The following is a 14,661-nucleotide window of genomic DNA, read 5'->3' on the forward strand; positions in this document are numbered from 1 at the left end:
CTTTTTTTTTACCCTTACTCTCAGCAAAACCAAAAACATCACCAATTTGGGAACAGCAGAAAAAAAAAAGGAACAAAGGCGAAAAAGACTCAACGTCGAAAAGGGATGGGCAGCGAGAGTAGTTCGTGCCACGGAGTAAAGACACAAACAAAATTGATTGGGACCAAAAATTGAAACAAGATTGTATGATACCCCCCTTCGTGGAAATGAGACGACGACTGGCAGTGGGGGCGAAGATAAATCTTGTTCTTGTTACACGGAATGATGGGAGATTGAAGTTGAGTATCTTGACGAGGAAAGGCAACTGGACACCAAGGACTCTATTTCTTTTCTAATACTTCTCCCATGTTCTGCATCGTCGCAATGCTGTCAGTTCATTAATCAAGCCAGGTTCTCAGTCGAACCAGCTACCTAGCTTACCATAGAAATGTTGCCCACGCACAATAGACTGTTCTTTCCGCCACCGAACAATTTCTTTTCATGCAATTGAGTCTATGGTCCTTTCCCGGCCGGTGATACTTGATAATATAATACTATACAGTCATGAGAATGTTGCTGGCGGCAGTTCTGCAGGTCCAACAACAATTTTGGGTATCAGATATAACATAAATCAAACGCTTTAGCCTCCCCGAAAGTTTCGATCGTCAACATTACTGCCACTTAACGTAATCTCGATCCCAGCGCCTTTCCCGATTCGCGATTCTATTCAAACCGGCCACTGCTGCTTCGACGATCCTGCGCCCCTGTTCCCTTCGATCTTCTGAAATGTTCTCGAAGCTTCTCAAGATCCTTGGCAGAACGTTTCTTTGGCGTTGCCTTCAGTAGGTCCGCAGATATCTTTTTGAAATACTGTGATGGTCGAGGAGCCGTCGACTTGATTGCTGAGCCTCCTATAGTAGATGGTGGTAACATTGAGGTTTGTGGCATTTGGGGTGAAGTGGGTGGAGGAGGCTGAGTCAAGATCTCTTGAACTCGTGAGGACTGGAGTGGCCTTCTCTCTGAAGCTGGATTCCGTCGTCTGATGTTCGACTGCGCAGGAGTGATGGGCTTCGCTGTTGGCATAGGCTTCGAGACTATCTCCAAATCATTCGTCGATGCCAATGATGGCCTTCGTTTGCTGGAAGTTGAAGGAGGCGCGGACGGAATCTCAGGGAGGTCGATTTCCATATCATTCTCGATAGTTACAATTGGCTGTGGTGACATGACGCTTTCCCTCTCCGAAAAACGTTGGGATGATGGGGAAACCGAACGCTGGCTGTCGTCCTCATCAAACTCACCCTCGTCTTCTGAGCTTGTATAGATCATTATGTCATCCCCGCCAGCATCATCTCCGCTTTTCTTTGATACCAGCTCATTCGCGCGTGCGAACTCATCGGGGTACGATCTGAGGATATGACTCAGATTGCCCCTGTTCACAAGATACTTATTATATACCAAGGGGCCTTTTTGCTGATTGAACCACTTGATGGCAACCATGGGTTCCATACGGGAGCGTTTGACGTACTCCCCATAAGAGCACGGGTAAGCTCGGATAAACTCGTCATATAGGCAGTCTCGAAGCTGCTTCCTCGGACGTAGGTAGTTGAGGTATACACAGGCATATATGAAGTTGGACTTGGTCCCGGGCAGCTTGTCACCCCCATTTTCACCGGGGTAGTCTGGATATTGCTGCACAAATGCTTCGTAGGGTTCCTGAGGAGCCCCTGGCGCTATAAGTGGCGCAGGAGCAGGCAGCTTTTCTGTCATCATCTGGTCATTTATCTGTGATTGAGAATTCGTTGCTGCAGTCGCCTTTGACGAACCCATCTGGGAAGACGTGGTCGGTTGTTGTATGGGCTTGCTCTCGTCACTTGGCTTCTTCTCGTCAGTGCCGTGGACAACCAGGCGATTTACAGTTGATCCATGAAAGTTGGTCGAGGGAACAACTTCCTCTATATGGTCCGTCGTTTCATCTTCCTCCTTCATTTCAATTGACTCTCTGATGTCTCTGACAGACTCTTGTGTGGTGGGTATACCCGTGAATGGGATAATAGAATCGGACGATGCTGGCATTGAACTGTCGACGACTTTTGCGGGCATTATAGTCGGCGGCAGACGATCTTTTTCGTTATAAGCTTTCCTCCTTTTCCAACCCACACCGTCCATATCGATTGGTTTGAATCTTAATCGACGAGTCTTCGGGCTCTCACTTCCGCGAATATTTTCTTTGCTTGTGAATACGGTATTTGGCACCACCGTTTGAGCTGTGTTGCTTGGTTGAGCGCATGGCGGTGTAGCCATGGTCCTGTTCGTGGATAGCGGAGATGGTGCAGTCGGCTTAGACCGCACTGCCGTTCTATTGACGGAGCCATTGTGAAGAGGCTGAGCATCTGGAATCCGTGTTTCCAAATCGTCTTCAGTCTCCCCGGACGAAGGTAGGTTCTCAATGATTGGCTTTGAAATTGGCCGCTGTGGTCGTCTGAAGCCTGGTTTTGGTGTTTCGTGGACAATGGATGACTGGGTGTTATGGTCAACTACAGCTACCGCTATACAATCTGCGTCTTTTGAGGGAATGCGCTCTGGCGTTGGAGGCCAGGATACAGCACGCTCGGGAGATGATTGTTGGGGCCTCCCATGGTCGGATCTAGGTGTGCTTGTGATGCTATGATGTTTCCGTTTATTGCTTGGTGATGTTATGGGACTCCCACTGCGCTTTTTCGAGATTGGAATACGCTCTTGAATTATGACTTTGTTAGCAACATACGTTGCTTTCACTGTCTCAAGAACGTGTCCTGGAAGATGCGATAGGCCGTGGGGCGTGTTTTCCAACTCGACTGCCCATGAGTCTGGTCTTTCGAGCAGTTCTTTCTGATCGGAGGGAATGTTGGTAACGCGATGCCGGTTGAAAAGCTCCGCAATGTCCCGATCAGGGGACGATTTGGGAGACATTGGGATACGAAAGATTGCCCACAACCTGTCGCGATGTATGGATGTTACATGGGAGGCTTCGATGAAGAATCTATGCGACGGGGCGAAGAGATCGAAGGAAGGTGTGCGGCAAGGATAGGATTTTCGAGACGTGCGACGTATGCGATAGATGTATGGGGGTATTCCTTTTGCAGACAGAAAGTTTTGTGTGAGATAACAATGGACCTCTTAGAGTGAAGATTGAGTGAAATGCTTTCTCGAGAGCTCGAGGTCTATCGAATTGAAACGAAATTCAGCGCGACGCGACGGGTAATTTTGGGCCGTGTTCGCAGCTGCTGCGGGGTCCAGTTTGTAAGGTGTGGTAGGCGGGTGGCTCGTGCTTGATCAGCGCCAAGTCATCGGTACTTGAGATTTTTAGTTTAGTTTGTGCATGTCAGAGGTGAAGTTGGTGATCTTGACAGGCCTCAACTGGATATACTCATGATGAAGCCGGTGAAATTACTGTGATGTCATAGGAGATATTAAGCGAGCATCAGTCAACATCGTCTAGTGAGAGTAGCATACTGCATTGAAATGGTCATCAAGATACAATCAACTCATGCCAACGGTGACTGTTCCACAACAGCAAAAAAGTGACCGAGACCTACATGTACCGGTGACCCCCATGTCGTTAACAGTTCAGGCTTCGGCTGCCTTGCAAGGGTCTGACGCCATCACGCATTCAACACCCATCTCAGGTGCCCAAAGGTTGTTCTCGACCTTGGATCTTCACGACGTACAGCCGTGATAGCTGTGCGGGACAACATATTCCTTCTGCGGCGCTGCATCCAGCTGATGCTCTTTCGTCATTTTGCTTCCTGTCTCTTGCCTTATCCGCTATTAGAGCCTGTCTGAACTACCGTAACCTTAGCCCGCCCCATTCCGTCTTTTCCAAGACGAGACCCCCGACCTTTCTTGCAGTCTCGTCTATCCACAACAGCTTCACCGATCAGCGAAACCCTGAAGATCGACCTCGACTTCTCCGCACTGCTCGCCGCTTCCATTCTGTATTCTCCATCTGTCCACGACGTGCTTACCTATTCCTTTAAAGTTCGTCGGATCACCATGCTGTTGATATCTTGTACTCGAACTGTGGCTGCTGCGTTTGCTTGAGCAACTCGAAGCGGACAAACGTCACATGCATTGAGTCTTAGACTTCTAAGGCCTTTCTGTTGACGATCGCCGTGTGTCCGCATACCGACCTCCAACTTCATTACTCAAGTCGCTGTCGAGTTTTCATACGCTGGATCTGCCAGCCCATTCTCAGAATAACCACGCTCTCAACATGTCGCGGCCCAGATCCGGCTCCGTGGCATCGACAAGCTCTCCCATCCGTAACCGCCGCGATTCTATCAACTCGATTTCTACAGGGCAACTTGCCCATGCCCTTGACAAGATACACACATCCGCCAGCCAGTGTGACTCCCTTACCACCTTTAACGACTTCGCTCCGCCCCCGGTAGCAGCACCAACCTCAGAAAATAAAGGAATAGCAGGCGATCTAGTCCAACAAGGCTTTAGTGGACTCTATAGTCGTTTGAGGGAGGCTGTAGGTGGTGGAGTCACCTCTAAATCACCTCAGGAACAAATATCGGGAGAAAGGTCAGAGCCCTCTTCCAAAAGAACCTCGATTGTTGCCAATCATGGCTCGAAGGCCTCTATCGGCTCGCTTAGTCGAGTCGACACCGGCGCCTCACTATCCCCTTCCTCGTCTCAGGTTCTACCTAATGATGGGGCATCTACAAGTCAAAGTGGTGGTACTATCGAACCTCGACCGCAAGCTCAGTCATCCAAGCCGTCGAGCATCAGCCTGATGTCTAACCAGAAGTCCAACCCTACGAACCGTCAAAGCTTCTCCAAAAAGGCCCCCAGCTCTATCGCCGCTGACCCTACGATCGCTCCTGTTACGGTACACAGAGATCCTAGTCATACCACCATCCGCACTGAGGACAGTGGCGGCGTCGGATCGAGCCGAAAGAGTATCAGCAGCCGAGCCGATTTGCAAGCGCATCTAACGACAACTGAATCATCGGCCAGTCTGTATGACATGAAAGATGGTAAGCTTCCGCCCAGGTCTAAACGTGAGGACACCGAAAGTATCGACGAAAGTATCAAAAGTCCGACAAGTCCCAGGAGTACACACCATCGTACGCCTTCTCTACAGACTCGAAGTCTTCGCAGCCCTTCAGTCACCTCATCTTTACTGTCACCCGACAGCGTAAGAAGGAAGCCTGCCGTTATCGATCGAATCAGCCGCTCGAGATCCCCTGGAGGCCAAAACTCGAGGGATTCCTCATTGGACAGGGGAACCGCTGAGCCTAGCCGCGTCAGCACATCTGCCCATGATTCTGTTTGCCACGATTCCTTCTCTAATAACCCCAAACCACAAAAGATGGCTTCGGGCGATTTCAGAATACCCGGCACTGTCACGAGTAGTGAAGAAGCCTCTGAACAGGTGAATGCACAGCTCACTCGTATGCGGAAGCAGGTTTTGAGTAAGGAATTCTGGATGAAAGATGATACTGTCAAGGAGTGTTTCCTCTGTCAGACACCATTCAGTGCATTCAGGAGAAAACATCATTGCAGAACCTGCGGCTGCATCTTCGATTCAAAATGCACCACTGTAATCTCAGGCGAGAAGTTCGGTGTGCAAGGTTCGCTACGCGTCTGTAAGCGATGTCTCGAAGTCATCACCAGACGTTTTGATGGAAGCGGTTCAGAAGACTCTGGAGATGAACAATCGTTCATGCCAAGATTCTTCGGCGCAAATCATGCGAAAAGCTCCAGCAACGCGAGCCAGTCTAAGCCAAGAGATAACGAATCTGGGGTTGCCTCCGAAGGTTCAGAAGACTCGAGACCTGTGTCAAGACCTGTGACGACACCAATGATGGCTATACCTGCAACTCGTCGCCTTGGAGAATCTCGTACTGCAGCCATTCTGGAGATCGATGCGCCACAATTAAGCAGGCCAGGCTCTTCACGGTCTCTCAAATCCCTAAGTGCGAGGCCTCATTCTTCTGCAGGCCATAAACGACACCACTCCAAACATGCTGGCTTCTTAAACCGTTTCAAGCCTGCACCGGAAGAAAGGGCGCCTTTCAGACGTGGCATTGATGATGAGAGCGCTAAGAAGCCAAAGTTTCCTGCCTTCCATGACGATAATATCATTGATCCGGAGCTGGCTGACTACATGTCTGATGAGTCGAGTGAAGATGAACAAATGAGCCTATTTACCACAATGACAGGCGACTTGCAACCCGGAAGCCTTGGTGATGACAAGTCGGAACTTACGCCATACGTAAATGCTAATAGAAAATATCGCCATAGGGCAGGCGAAAAGAGCATCAGCGGTATGAGCTTCGTGAGTAGAGGTGGTCTCGATGAGCTGCCTGGAAGTCTTGGCGGATATCGTCGGCCACCAAGGCGACGGAACACTAGCAATGTTAGTGGCAGTATGCATCACTTGCCATCACCGCGCCCAAAGTCCGCCGTGTTCAAGGGCCCTTCTCAATCCTCAGAACTACTCTTCTCATTGGATACGCCTCACCAGAGTGCAAACCAGATCACTAGGAGTGACTCGCTGCAACACAAGAAGGCCCCTAAAGTCGAGCTCAACTCATCCAGCTTGAGACACGTTGATAAGTTGCTACACCAGCTACTAGACGATGCAGAGATTTCAAATCCCCCGGCCTGGCAAAAGGCTCTTGTTCCCATCCTGTTGCGAGCAACAGATGACGTTGACCCGGACGTCGCAAAGGGAGAAGATATGGATATCCGACATTATGTCAAGTTGAAGAGAATCCCAGGAGGCAAGCCTGGTGACACAGCATACATCTCTGGTGTAGTTTTCACCAAGAACCTGGCCCTCAAGAGTATGCCTCGCAGGATTACCAATCCACGAGTAATGCTTGTCACATTTCCCATTGAGTACCAACGGCACCAACAGCACTTTATGAGCTTGCAACCTGTCATCGAGCAAGAAAAAGAATTTCTACGGGTTGTGGTCCAGAGAATCACGAATCTCCGCCCTCAAGTACTTCTTGCTGAAAAGAGCATCTCTGGTGTGGCGTTGCAGTATCTTTCCGACGCAAACATTTCAGTGGCCTACAATGTTAAGCACACGGTTATTGAAGCAGTTGCACGATGTGCTGAAACCGACATTATATCGTCTCTTGACATGTTGGCATTGCCCGTCCAGATTGGACGATGCGCTAGCTTTGAGGTTAGGACGTTTGTGAATAATGACTACCCGGGTCGCAAAAAATCATATATTTTCTTGTCCGGTTGTACTCCTGAGCTTGGCTGCACGATTGCGCTGAGGGGTGCCAACAGCACAGTACTCTCGAAGGTGAAGCATATCATGGAGTTTATGGTTTATGTTGTCTACAATCTGAAGCTTGAATCGAGCCTTTTGAGGGATGAGTCGATCGAACTTCCAGAAGGTGGAGATTCCATGACAAACTCGATGCAGCTCCAGGGCGATAGTGCGAGATCTACAAGTGTCAATAGTGTTGACAACTCGAGAGACGGCCCAGCTGTTGTAGTTAATCACCCGCCAGGAGATAGTGAACCGCCCTCTCAAACAACTGCGGACAGCGCTAGTATCACTGAAACCGACGACACAGGCTCATTGAACCAGTCAGGCCAGTTGACCCAAGAACGCACACGTCTCATGTCTCTTCAAGAGCAGTCCGATCCTGTTGCCGAGGATCAAACCAGCCAAGTTCCGGACGATGTCCCTATGCCAACTTACTATAGTGACATGGTGGCCAAGTACGAAACCAAGATTCTCTCTGCTTCGCCCTATGTCAAGTTCACACAACCCTACCTTCTAATGAAGACGCGCGAGCAGGAGAGAAGATTGCTCTACTTGCGCAGATTGCGTAACCACGATTATTATGAAGAAAAAGACTCAGAGAAATCAGAACCTCAAAAGTTCCAACTCATCAAGCCCGAAATGGTCGAAGCGATTGGCCAAAAGGCGCCACGACAGATTATGGAGATCCTTCGAGCTGTTCACGATGCAGAGTACGACAAGGCCTTATACAATTATCAAACGCAAACTCGTCAGTGGGAAACGTATATCCAGGGCAACCTCGATCTCTTCGATCCGTATTCTCATCAGAACATTGTCGTCCTTTACTCCGTTGTCTGTACAGAGACGAAGATCCCATGTACTGAACCCTCTTTGGTTGCCATCAACTTCTATGATGAGCAGCATATTGACACTGGTATGGATCCTGATTGCACCTTGGGTCAATACATTGAAGATCTTGCCTACACCATGAACCAAGTCTGCACTTCCAACGGCTGCGAACGCAGGATGCTGGAACACCATAGGACCTATGTGCATGACCAGTTTCGAATCACAGTTTTTGTCGAGAACATGCCAAACAACTCTGCTCTGGCAGACTATGATGGCATTACAATGTGGACTTACTGCAAGATTTGTAAGAAGGATACCGAAGAGAGACCTATGTCGGAAGCTACCTACAAATACTCATTTGGCAAATACTTGGAACTCCTCTTTTGGGGCCGGGGACTGAAGATGAAAGGCATGCATGAATGTCCCCATGACCACCACCGGGACCACGTTCGGTACTTCAGCCTTCAAGACGCAAGAATTCGCATTCATTGGGATCCCATCGATCTATTGGAGATCGTTGTGCCACGAGCAAGAATCACCTGGAAAGTAACCAATGATTTGAAGCTTAAGAATGAGATCTTTGTCAGAATGGAAGAGAGATGGGCCAAGTTCATGGCCTCGGTCAGATCGAGGCTAATGTGCATCAGAATTGACAGTGTCTTGCCTGATAAGGCAGACCTGTGCAAATCTGAAGTCGATCGTTTGACTGCTAAAGCAAAAGAGGATCTCCCAATCATCGTCAAGAGATTGCAAGATATTTACGTCAACTCGAAGTATTACGAAGTGGTTCCTTTCAACAGTATCGTCCGAGAGATGCTCGAGAAAGCTGGGGAATGGGATCAAGCATTTACCAAATTTGAAGCTGATTTCCTCAGCGACAAAGATATGCGCCAGTTAACCATCATGCAACTGAAGAAGATGTTTACAGACAATGAGTCAAAGGAGTCGCTAGTTTCGAACGAAGGCACGCCATCAACTGTTGATAGCGAAGAACGGCCGTCTCAAACTTTCACGGAAGAAGAAGGGAAGAGCACCCAACCAACGGACTACACCGACAACACCAGTATGGAGGCTAGTGTCGCTTCATCAAAGCCTGTCGATGATAAGGACGTTCCCGATGAAGATGGTAAGGTTGAAATCCCTGCAGAAGGGGCCATTGAAAGAGTCGAACCATTGGATCTAGCGCGCACGCCCTCAACACCATCTCATCCTCCTCCTGAGCTGTCTCAAGGCGACGAGGCATCAGAAGCCCAAGATGATCAAGACGATCAAGAGACCCCCATTGCCGATCCTGAACAAACACCAAAGGCATCGGGCGGGGCTTTTGACTTGGTCCCCCTGGAACCTACTAAGACCACTGAACCCAATGAGCCAACTGAGCCCGCTGAGTCTGGTGCTGAGTTCACCGAGCCCACCGAGCCACTCCCATCTCCTCTCGATGCGCTCCCTTCGCCGGCTCCATCGCTATCGGATAAAGTTGACCAGATGAGGCGAGAACAGGGCTATCAAGCAGGTCCATCTGCGATCCCTACTCCCACAAACGAGCGCGGGCCTTCTCGTAAGTCTGGGCAAGCGGTTTCGCCTCCAATGGTTAGAGCAACCTCCCATCCCGTTCGTACACTGTCTAGGACGCAGTCAGGAATCGGCAAGGGTCTTGGCATTAAGGAAACTAAGACAAATCCTCCTGACAGCACGGGGTCCGAGTCAACAACCGAGGGGTCGGTCAGAGTGGATAAGAAGCTCTCAGATCGCCTAGGGTTGAGGAATTTGAAGGATAGAGGCAAAACGACCGCGTCAGGAATTCCGCGATTCGTGCATAAGAAGAGAGAGTCGAAGGTTTCAACACTGGCGAGACACTTTGAGCAGCTTAGTCGAGAATTCGAGAAAGAGCGTATCCGAGACCGCAAGAAGCGTGCTGCGAGCATGCGCCAACCTCGAGCTATGCTTCCGAGAACAACTACGAAAGCCATTGTTGAGGTCTATGACGATGTAAACGACGCTTTTGACGAACCAAGCCCTCCATCGGAAAGTATTGCTGAACGCGAAGCCAGTAAACGTGCTGGCAGCATTGCTTCACGAAGGTCGGATTCGCACCATAAGCCAGAGTCGGTCATTGAGCCATTGACTCCTGCTGAGCCACCTGCGAGCATGGAGGAACAACAGCACGGAAACCCAAGCCAACAAGTGGGAGGTGAAGAGCCATGTCAAGAGCGCGGAGACAAGGCAGACCATGGAGAAGGAGAAGATATAACGGAGAAGGAAGAAAAGGAAGAGAATGACGACCACACCATTGCAAATACCAGTCAGACATTCTCAGATGACGAAGAACGTACCACTGATCTCGAACACTCGGTGCCAGATGAGTACTTGCACGACATAAAAGAGATTGCTGATTCCGTTGATGCAAGCGACATTCCACTGGAGTTGCCCAAGCATCAAAAGACCAGCTTGATGAAGTATCTCACCAACTTCTGGGCTGAACGGGGTGCAAGCGGCTGGCACCAGCTCGAATATCCGGTCAATCCCAGCGACCATATCTTTGTTGATTCAGACATCATCGTACGAGAGGATGAGCCAAGCTCAGTCATTGCACTCGCTCTCAACAGCGAAGATTACAAGGGCAAGCTGGCGAACATTCGACGAGAAGCACAGGAGGTTATGCAACGCGAAGTTGAGGGTGGCGGGGATGCCGAGCCCAAGTCACTGCCTTCAGATGGTACCGACTGGATGGTGTCGGAAACGGACATGGAAAAGAGTCTTCTTCGCGTCACAGGGACCCATCTTAAGTACCAATTCCGAGAAGGCTCTGCTACCATGACCTGCAAGATCTTCTATGCAGAGCAGTTTGATGCACTCAGGAGGAAGTGTGGTGTTGCAGAACGTATTGTCGAGTCTCTTTCGCGATGCCTGAAGTGGGATTCGAAGGGAGGCAAGACTAAGTCCGTTTTCTTGAAGACGTTGGATGATCGCCTCGTTCTCAAGGTAAGTTTGTAGATTCTCGCTTCGAGTCAAGATCGACTAACAGTCCCCAGTCACTCTCACCTATCGAGACTTCGGCTTTCCTGCGATTTGCGCCTGGATACTTCAACATCATGGCCGAGGCACTGTTTCATGATCTCCCATCTGTCATCGCAAAGATGCTAGGCTTCTTCCAGGTGTTCATCAAGAACCCTGCAACAGGAACTGACATCAAGCTGGATCTCCTTATCACTGAAAACCTCTTCTACGACCGGTCAGCAACAAGAATTTTTGACCTCAAAGGTTCAATGCGAAACCGCAAGATCCAGTCAACAGGGGAGCAAAATGAGGTTCTCCTTGACGAAAACATGGTTGAGTACATTTATGAGTCACCCCTCTTTGCACGAGAGCATTCCAAGAAGCTCCTACGCGCTTCCGTCTGGAACGATACACTTTTCTTGGCAAGACAGAATGTGATGGACTATTCACTCATGATTGCCGTTGACGAAGCTCGCAAGGAACTCGTGGTTGGCATCATTGACTGTATCCGCACCTACACTTGGGACAAGAAGCTCGAGAGTTGGATCAAGGACCGTGGATTTGCAGGTGGTGGCCGCAATCGACCTACCGTAACCAGTCCCAAGGAATACAAGTCCCGTTTCCGAGAGGCAATGGCCAGGTATGTACAAGACAGGATGGATATAGGTGTACGTATACTAACTTGTGATCAGGTACATCTTGCAAGCGCCCAACTGCTGGCATCTATTCAACAACCCTCAGTATCCGCATTACTATGGGCGCGCTAGGTTCGAAGAGCCCGAGTTGCTCCGCTGAGCGTATGAATTTTTATGTATGATGCCAATGAGATCAACGAAGAAAAAGACGCATGGTTCGCAACAGCCGGTATAAATGTAAAAGAACTGTATTTTTGTTTTGTGTACAAGCACGCATCAGCGTTGTTATTGGGATCATTTACCAGAGCATTCATTCAAGGGTACACGGAAAGGATGGCCTTGCTTACAACTCAGGAGGCTTTGCATGATGTGGATACAAGACATGCATAAATCAATAGAGTATGGCTACTGTTGTATGCCCCTTAAGAAATGTTGAGCTCAATGGCTGTATCGTGATGGATTGTCTAGACAGCTCGAGTGATGATGTCGGCTTAGGCCCCACTGGGTAGGTTCAGGGCATCATCTTAGGCCTATGGCACCTGTAAGCCACTGAAACCTGTCATATCAGGCCCTAGGAGCTCCGTCCGTCATGTCATCCACTTCCTACTCTCATACCCAAAGTGCACTCAATTTTGACATCAACAACAGAGATATAAGATAATGTCGATTGACCTGAACTGGGAGACGCTCACTAGCGGCCCTGATGGCGACGCCCTCGCTGAGCGCATACGGGAATTCGTCCATGAGAAATTCCAGACAGTTCCGTTACCAAAATTCATCCGCTCAGTAAACGTCCACGGTTTCGACTTTGGGACCATCCCTCCACAGCTTGAGCTCAAGGACATTACAGATCCTCTACCTGATTTCTACGAAGAGGATCTGGACGATGATGAAGAGGACAGCGAAGAAGAGCCATCACCCCCTCCGCCCCCAGAGCCAACAAGGATGAGGCCTGGACCTACACCGTGGGGAGGATCAACGAGGAGAGGTGGTGGACTGAGGAGCGAGGTATTAAGGAATGAGATGATGGGCCATGATTTGGGAAGTCCGTTCCTAGGAACTTCAACGCCAGGAATTCTAGGAGGATCGGGATTGGGTTATTTCCAGAGTCATCTTGGAACAGGCACACATACGCCTTTGGCGGCTGTTGCAAGTGCGCATCATACTAACTGGATGAGCGTCCCGGGAACACCAGCACGCGAATGGGGAGCCCCAAGTCACACACGGAACCCATCACAGAGCAGCCTGACTTCTGTTGATAACTTCAAGTCCAGCCTTGACCCGCTGCAGAGTCTGCGTGAGAAGGGAAGCGTCTCTACGCTGGCGCCTACGTCAGTGGAGGCGTCGCGGCCGCCAACGAGAGATACACATCTTGGCGGCTCGGCGATTGAAGACGACGATGAAGAGGAGGGAGAAGAAGAAGCAGGGCGGCGGCCAAGAGAACCTCGTGTTGAGGACGTGCAAGCCGTCTTTAGGATACGCTACAATGGTGACATACGCTTGAACCTTACTGCGGAGATCCTGCTCGACTATCCCATGCCAAGTTTTGTGGGTATTCCTTTAAAACTCAACATTACAGGCTTGACGTTTGATGGCGTGGGAGTATTGGCGCATATTCGCAAGCGAGTACACTTTTGCTTCCTCGGTCCAGATGATGCGCTCGCAGCTGTTGGACCCGATGATACTAAAGAAGATGGGAGTTTGAGCACTTCTACAGCAGATGCCAAGAACGAACATCACAAACCACGATTTGGTGGACTTCTACAAGAGATTCGCGTGGAGAGCGAGATTGGAGAACGGGTTGGCGGAAAGCAGAGCTTAAAGAACGTGGGCAAAGTCGAGAGATTCGTGCTAGAACAGGTCAGAAGGATTTTTGAGTCGGAATTCGTCTATCCCAGCTTTTGGACGTTCTTGGTATAATGGACCATGGATCATGAGGATGATCGCTGTGGGTATATAGAGAAAGCACACCACTTCTAATAACCATGCGGACAGGCATTGGCGCAAGCATCTTCGCTCAAAAGGATATATACAAAATCATCAGGTCACAGCACATCATGTCAACGTCCTTCTGAATCCCTGGTACGCCTGCTGAATATCCAGCTCCAGCTCGCGCGCCTGGCCCTCACTCAACTCATCAGTCGCTCTCATCTGGTTGAGCGTGATAAGCCATTGCACGATCTTGCCGCGGTTCTCAAAGTCTTTGTCCGTGACACGGTTCACCGATTGGATGACGTCGGAAAGAAGAGGGTGTAGTTGATCCTTGGAAAGGAGACCGAGCTTAACAGCATCGAGAAAGGTGATGAATTCTTGGGTGGCTTCGAGAATGAGAACACCGCTTGTGTTGTTGGCTGCGGCGGGGGCGGGAGTTTGTGCCGAGGGGGCTCGATCGATGGTCGTTGAGGGCATTCCTACACGAATGCGCTCGGTTGCGCGAGGGGCTTCGAGCTATTCAATTATCAGTTCTGGGTTAATAGGAGCTGTCGGGATATTATAGAGCGTCATACATCCCACTTGGCCTTGAATTCCTCAAGATCTCCAAACTCCCTCGCGATCGTCTCATCAGCCAGCAGCGCCTTATACTGCCTTAACGATCGCTCGCAGATCTCAGTATACTCTGCTTCAGGGACGGCATCTTTTAAAAAGGCTTTTTCGAGTTCATCGAGAGTTATTATAATGCTGAAGAGTTCGGCGAGGGATTCTTGAAGGTCGCGCTCGGCACGGGTGTTGGTGAGCTTGACTTCCTACACTTGGCGGTTAGCTACGGTAATGGAACAACTCGAAGCAAGATGAAGCATACCTCGTCGAGATTTATACTTGCTGAAAGACTTGTATTGGGTACATAGCTATGAGGAGTTGGCGCGTAGCCTTGTCTTGGGATCATTGTGAAAGAGGCATTGGCTTGATCAATGCCTATAATGGAATACCAGTAATACG

At 49.7% G+C, this 14,661-nt stretch overlaps 4 protein-coding genes across 4 annotated transcripts; 2 read left to right on the top strand and 2 right to left on the bottom strand.

The window, feature by feature from the left end:
- Positions 1–624: 624 nt before the first annotated feature.
- Positions 625–3,146, bottom strand: FOBCDRAFT_283085 (uncharacterized protein). Its single transcript, XM_031180726.3, has one exon. It carries the CDS (start codon positions 2,926–2,928, stop codon positions 703–705), a length of 2,226 nt encoding a protein of 741 aa, XP_031041494.2. The 5' UTR covers positions 2,929–3,146; the 3' UTR covers positions 625–702.
- A 1,085-nt stretch (positions 3,147–4,231) lies between these two features.
- FOBCDRAFT_266661 (uncharacterized protein) lies at positions 4,232–11,884 on the top strand (the record flags this gene model as incomplete). Its single annotated transcript, XM_031180727.2, has 3 exons — positions 4,232–11,074; positions 11,125–11,729; positions 11,782–11,884. 3 exons carry the CDS (start codon positions 4,232–4,234, stop codon positions 11,882–11,884), a joined length of 7,551 nt encoding a protein of 2,516 aa, XP_031041495.2.
- A 500-nt stretch (positions 11,885–12,384) lies between these two features.
- FOBCDRAFT_266662 (ERMES complex subunit MDM12) lies at positions 12,385–13,644 on the top strand (the record flags this gene model as incomplete). Its single annotated transcript, XM_031180729.2, has 1 exon — positions 12,385–13,644. The coding sequence occupies one exon, from the start codon at positions 12,385–12,387 to the stop codon at positions 13,642–13,644; it is 1,260 nt and encodes a 419-aa protein (XP_031041497.2).
- FOBCDRAFT_655 (ESCRT-I subunit protein VPS28) lies at positions 13,508–14,661 on the bottom strand. Its single transcript, XM_031180728.3, has 3 exons — positions 14,525–14,661; positions 14,232–14,468; positions 13,508–14,172 (listed from the first exon to the last, which is right to left on the bottom strand). The coding sequence occupies exons 1-3, from the start codon at positions 14,606–14,608 to the stop codon at positions 13,780–13,782; spliced, it is 714 nt and encodes a 237-aa protein (XP_031041496.1). The 5' UTR covers positions 14,609–14,661; the 3' UTR covers positions 13,508–13,779.

This window comes from Fusarium oxysporum, chromosome I, assembly GCF_013085055.1.
Source record: "Fusarium oxysporum Fo47 chromosome I, complete sequence".
Lineage (NCBI taxonomy): Eukaryota > Fungi > Ascomycota > Sordariomycetes > Hypocreales > Nectriaceae > Fusarium > Fusarium oxysporum.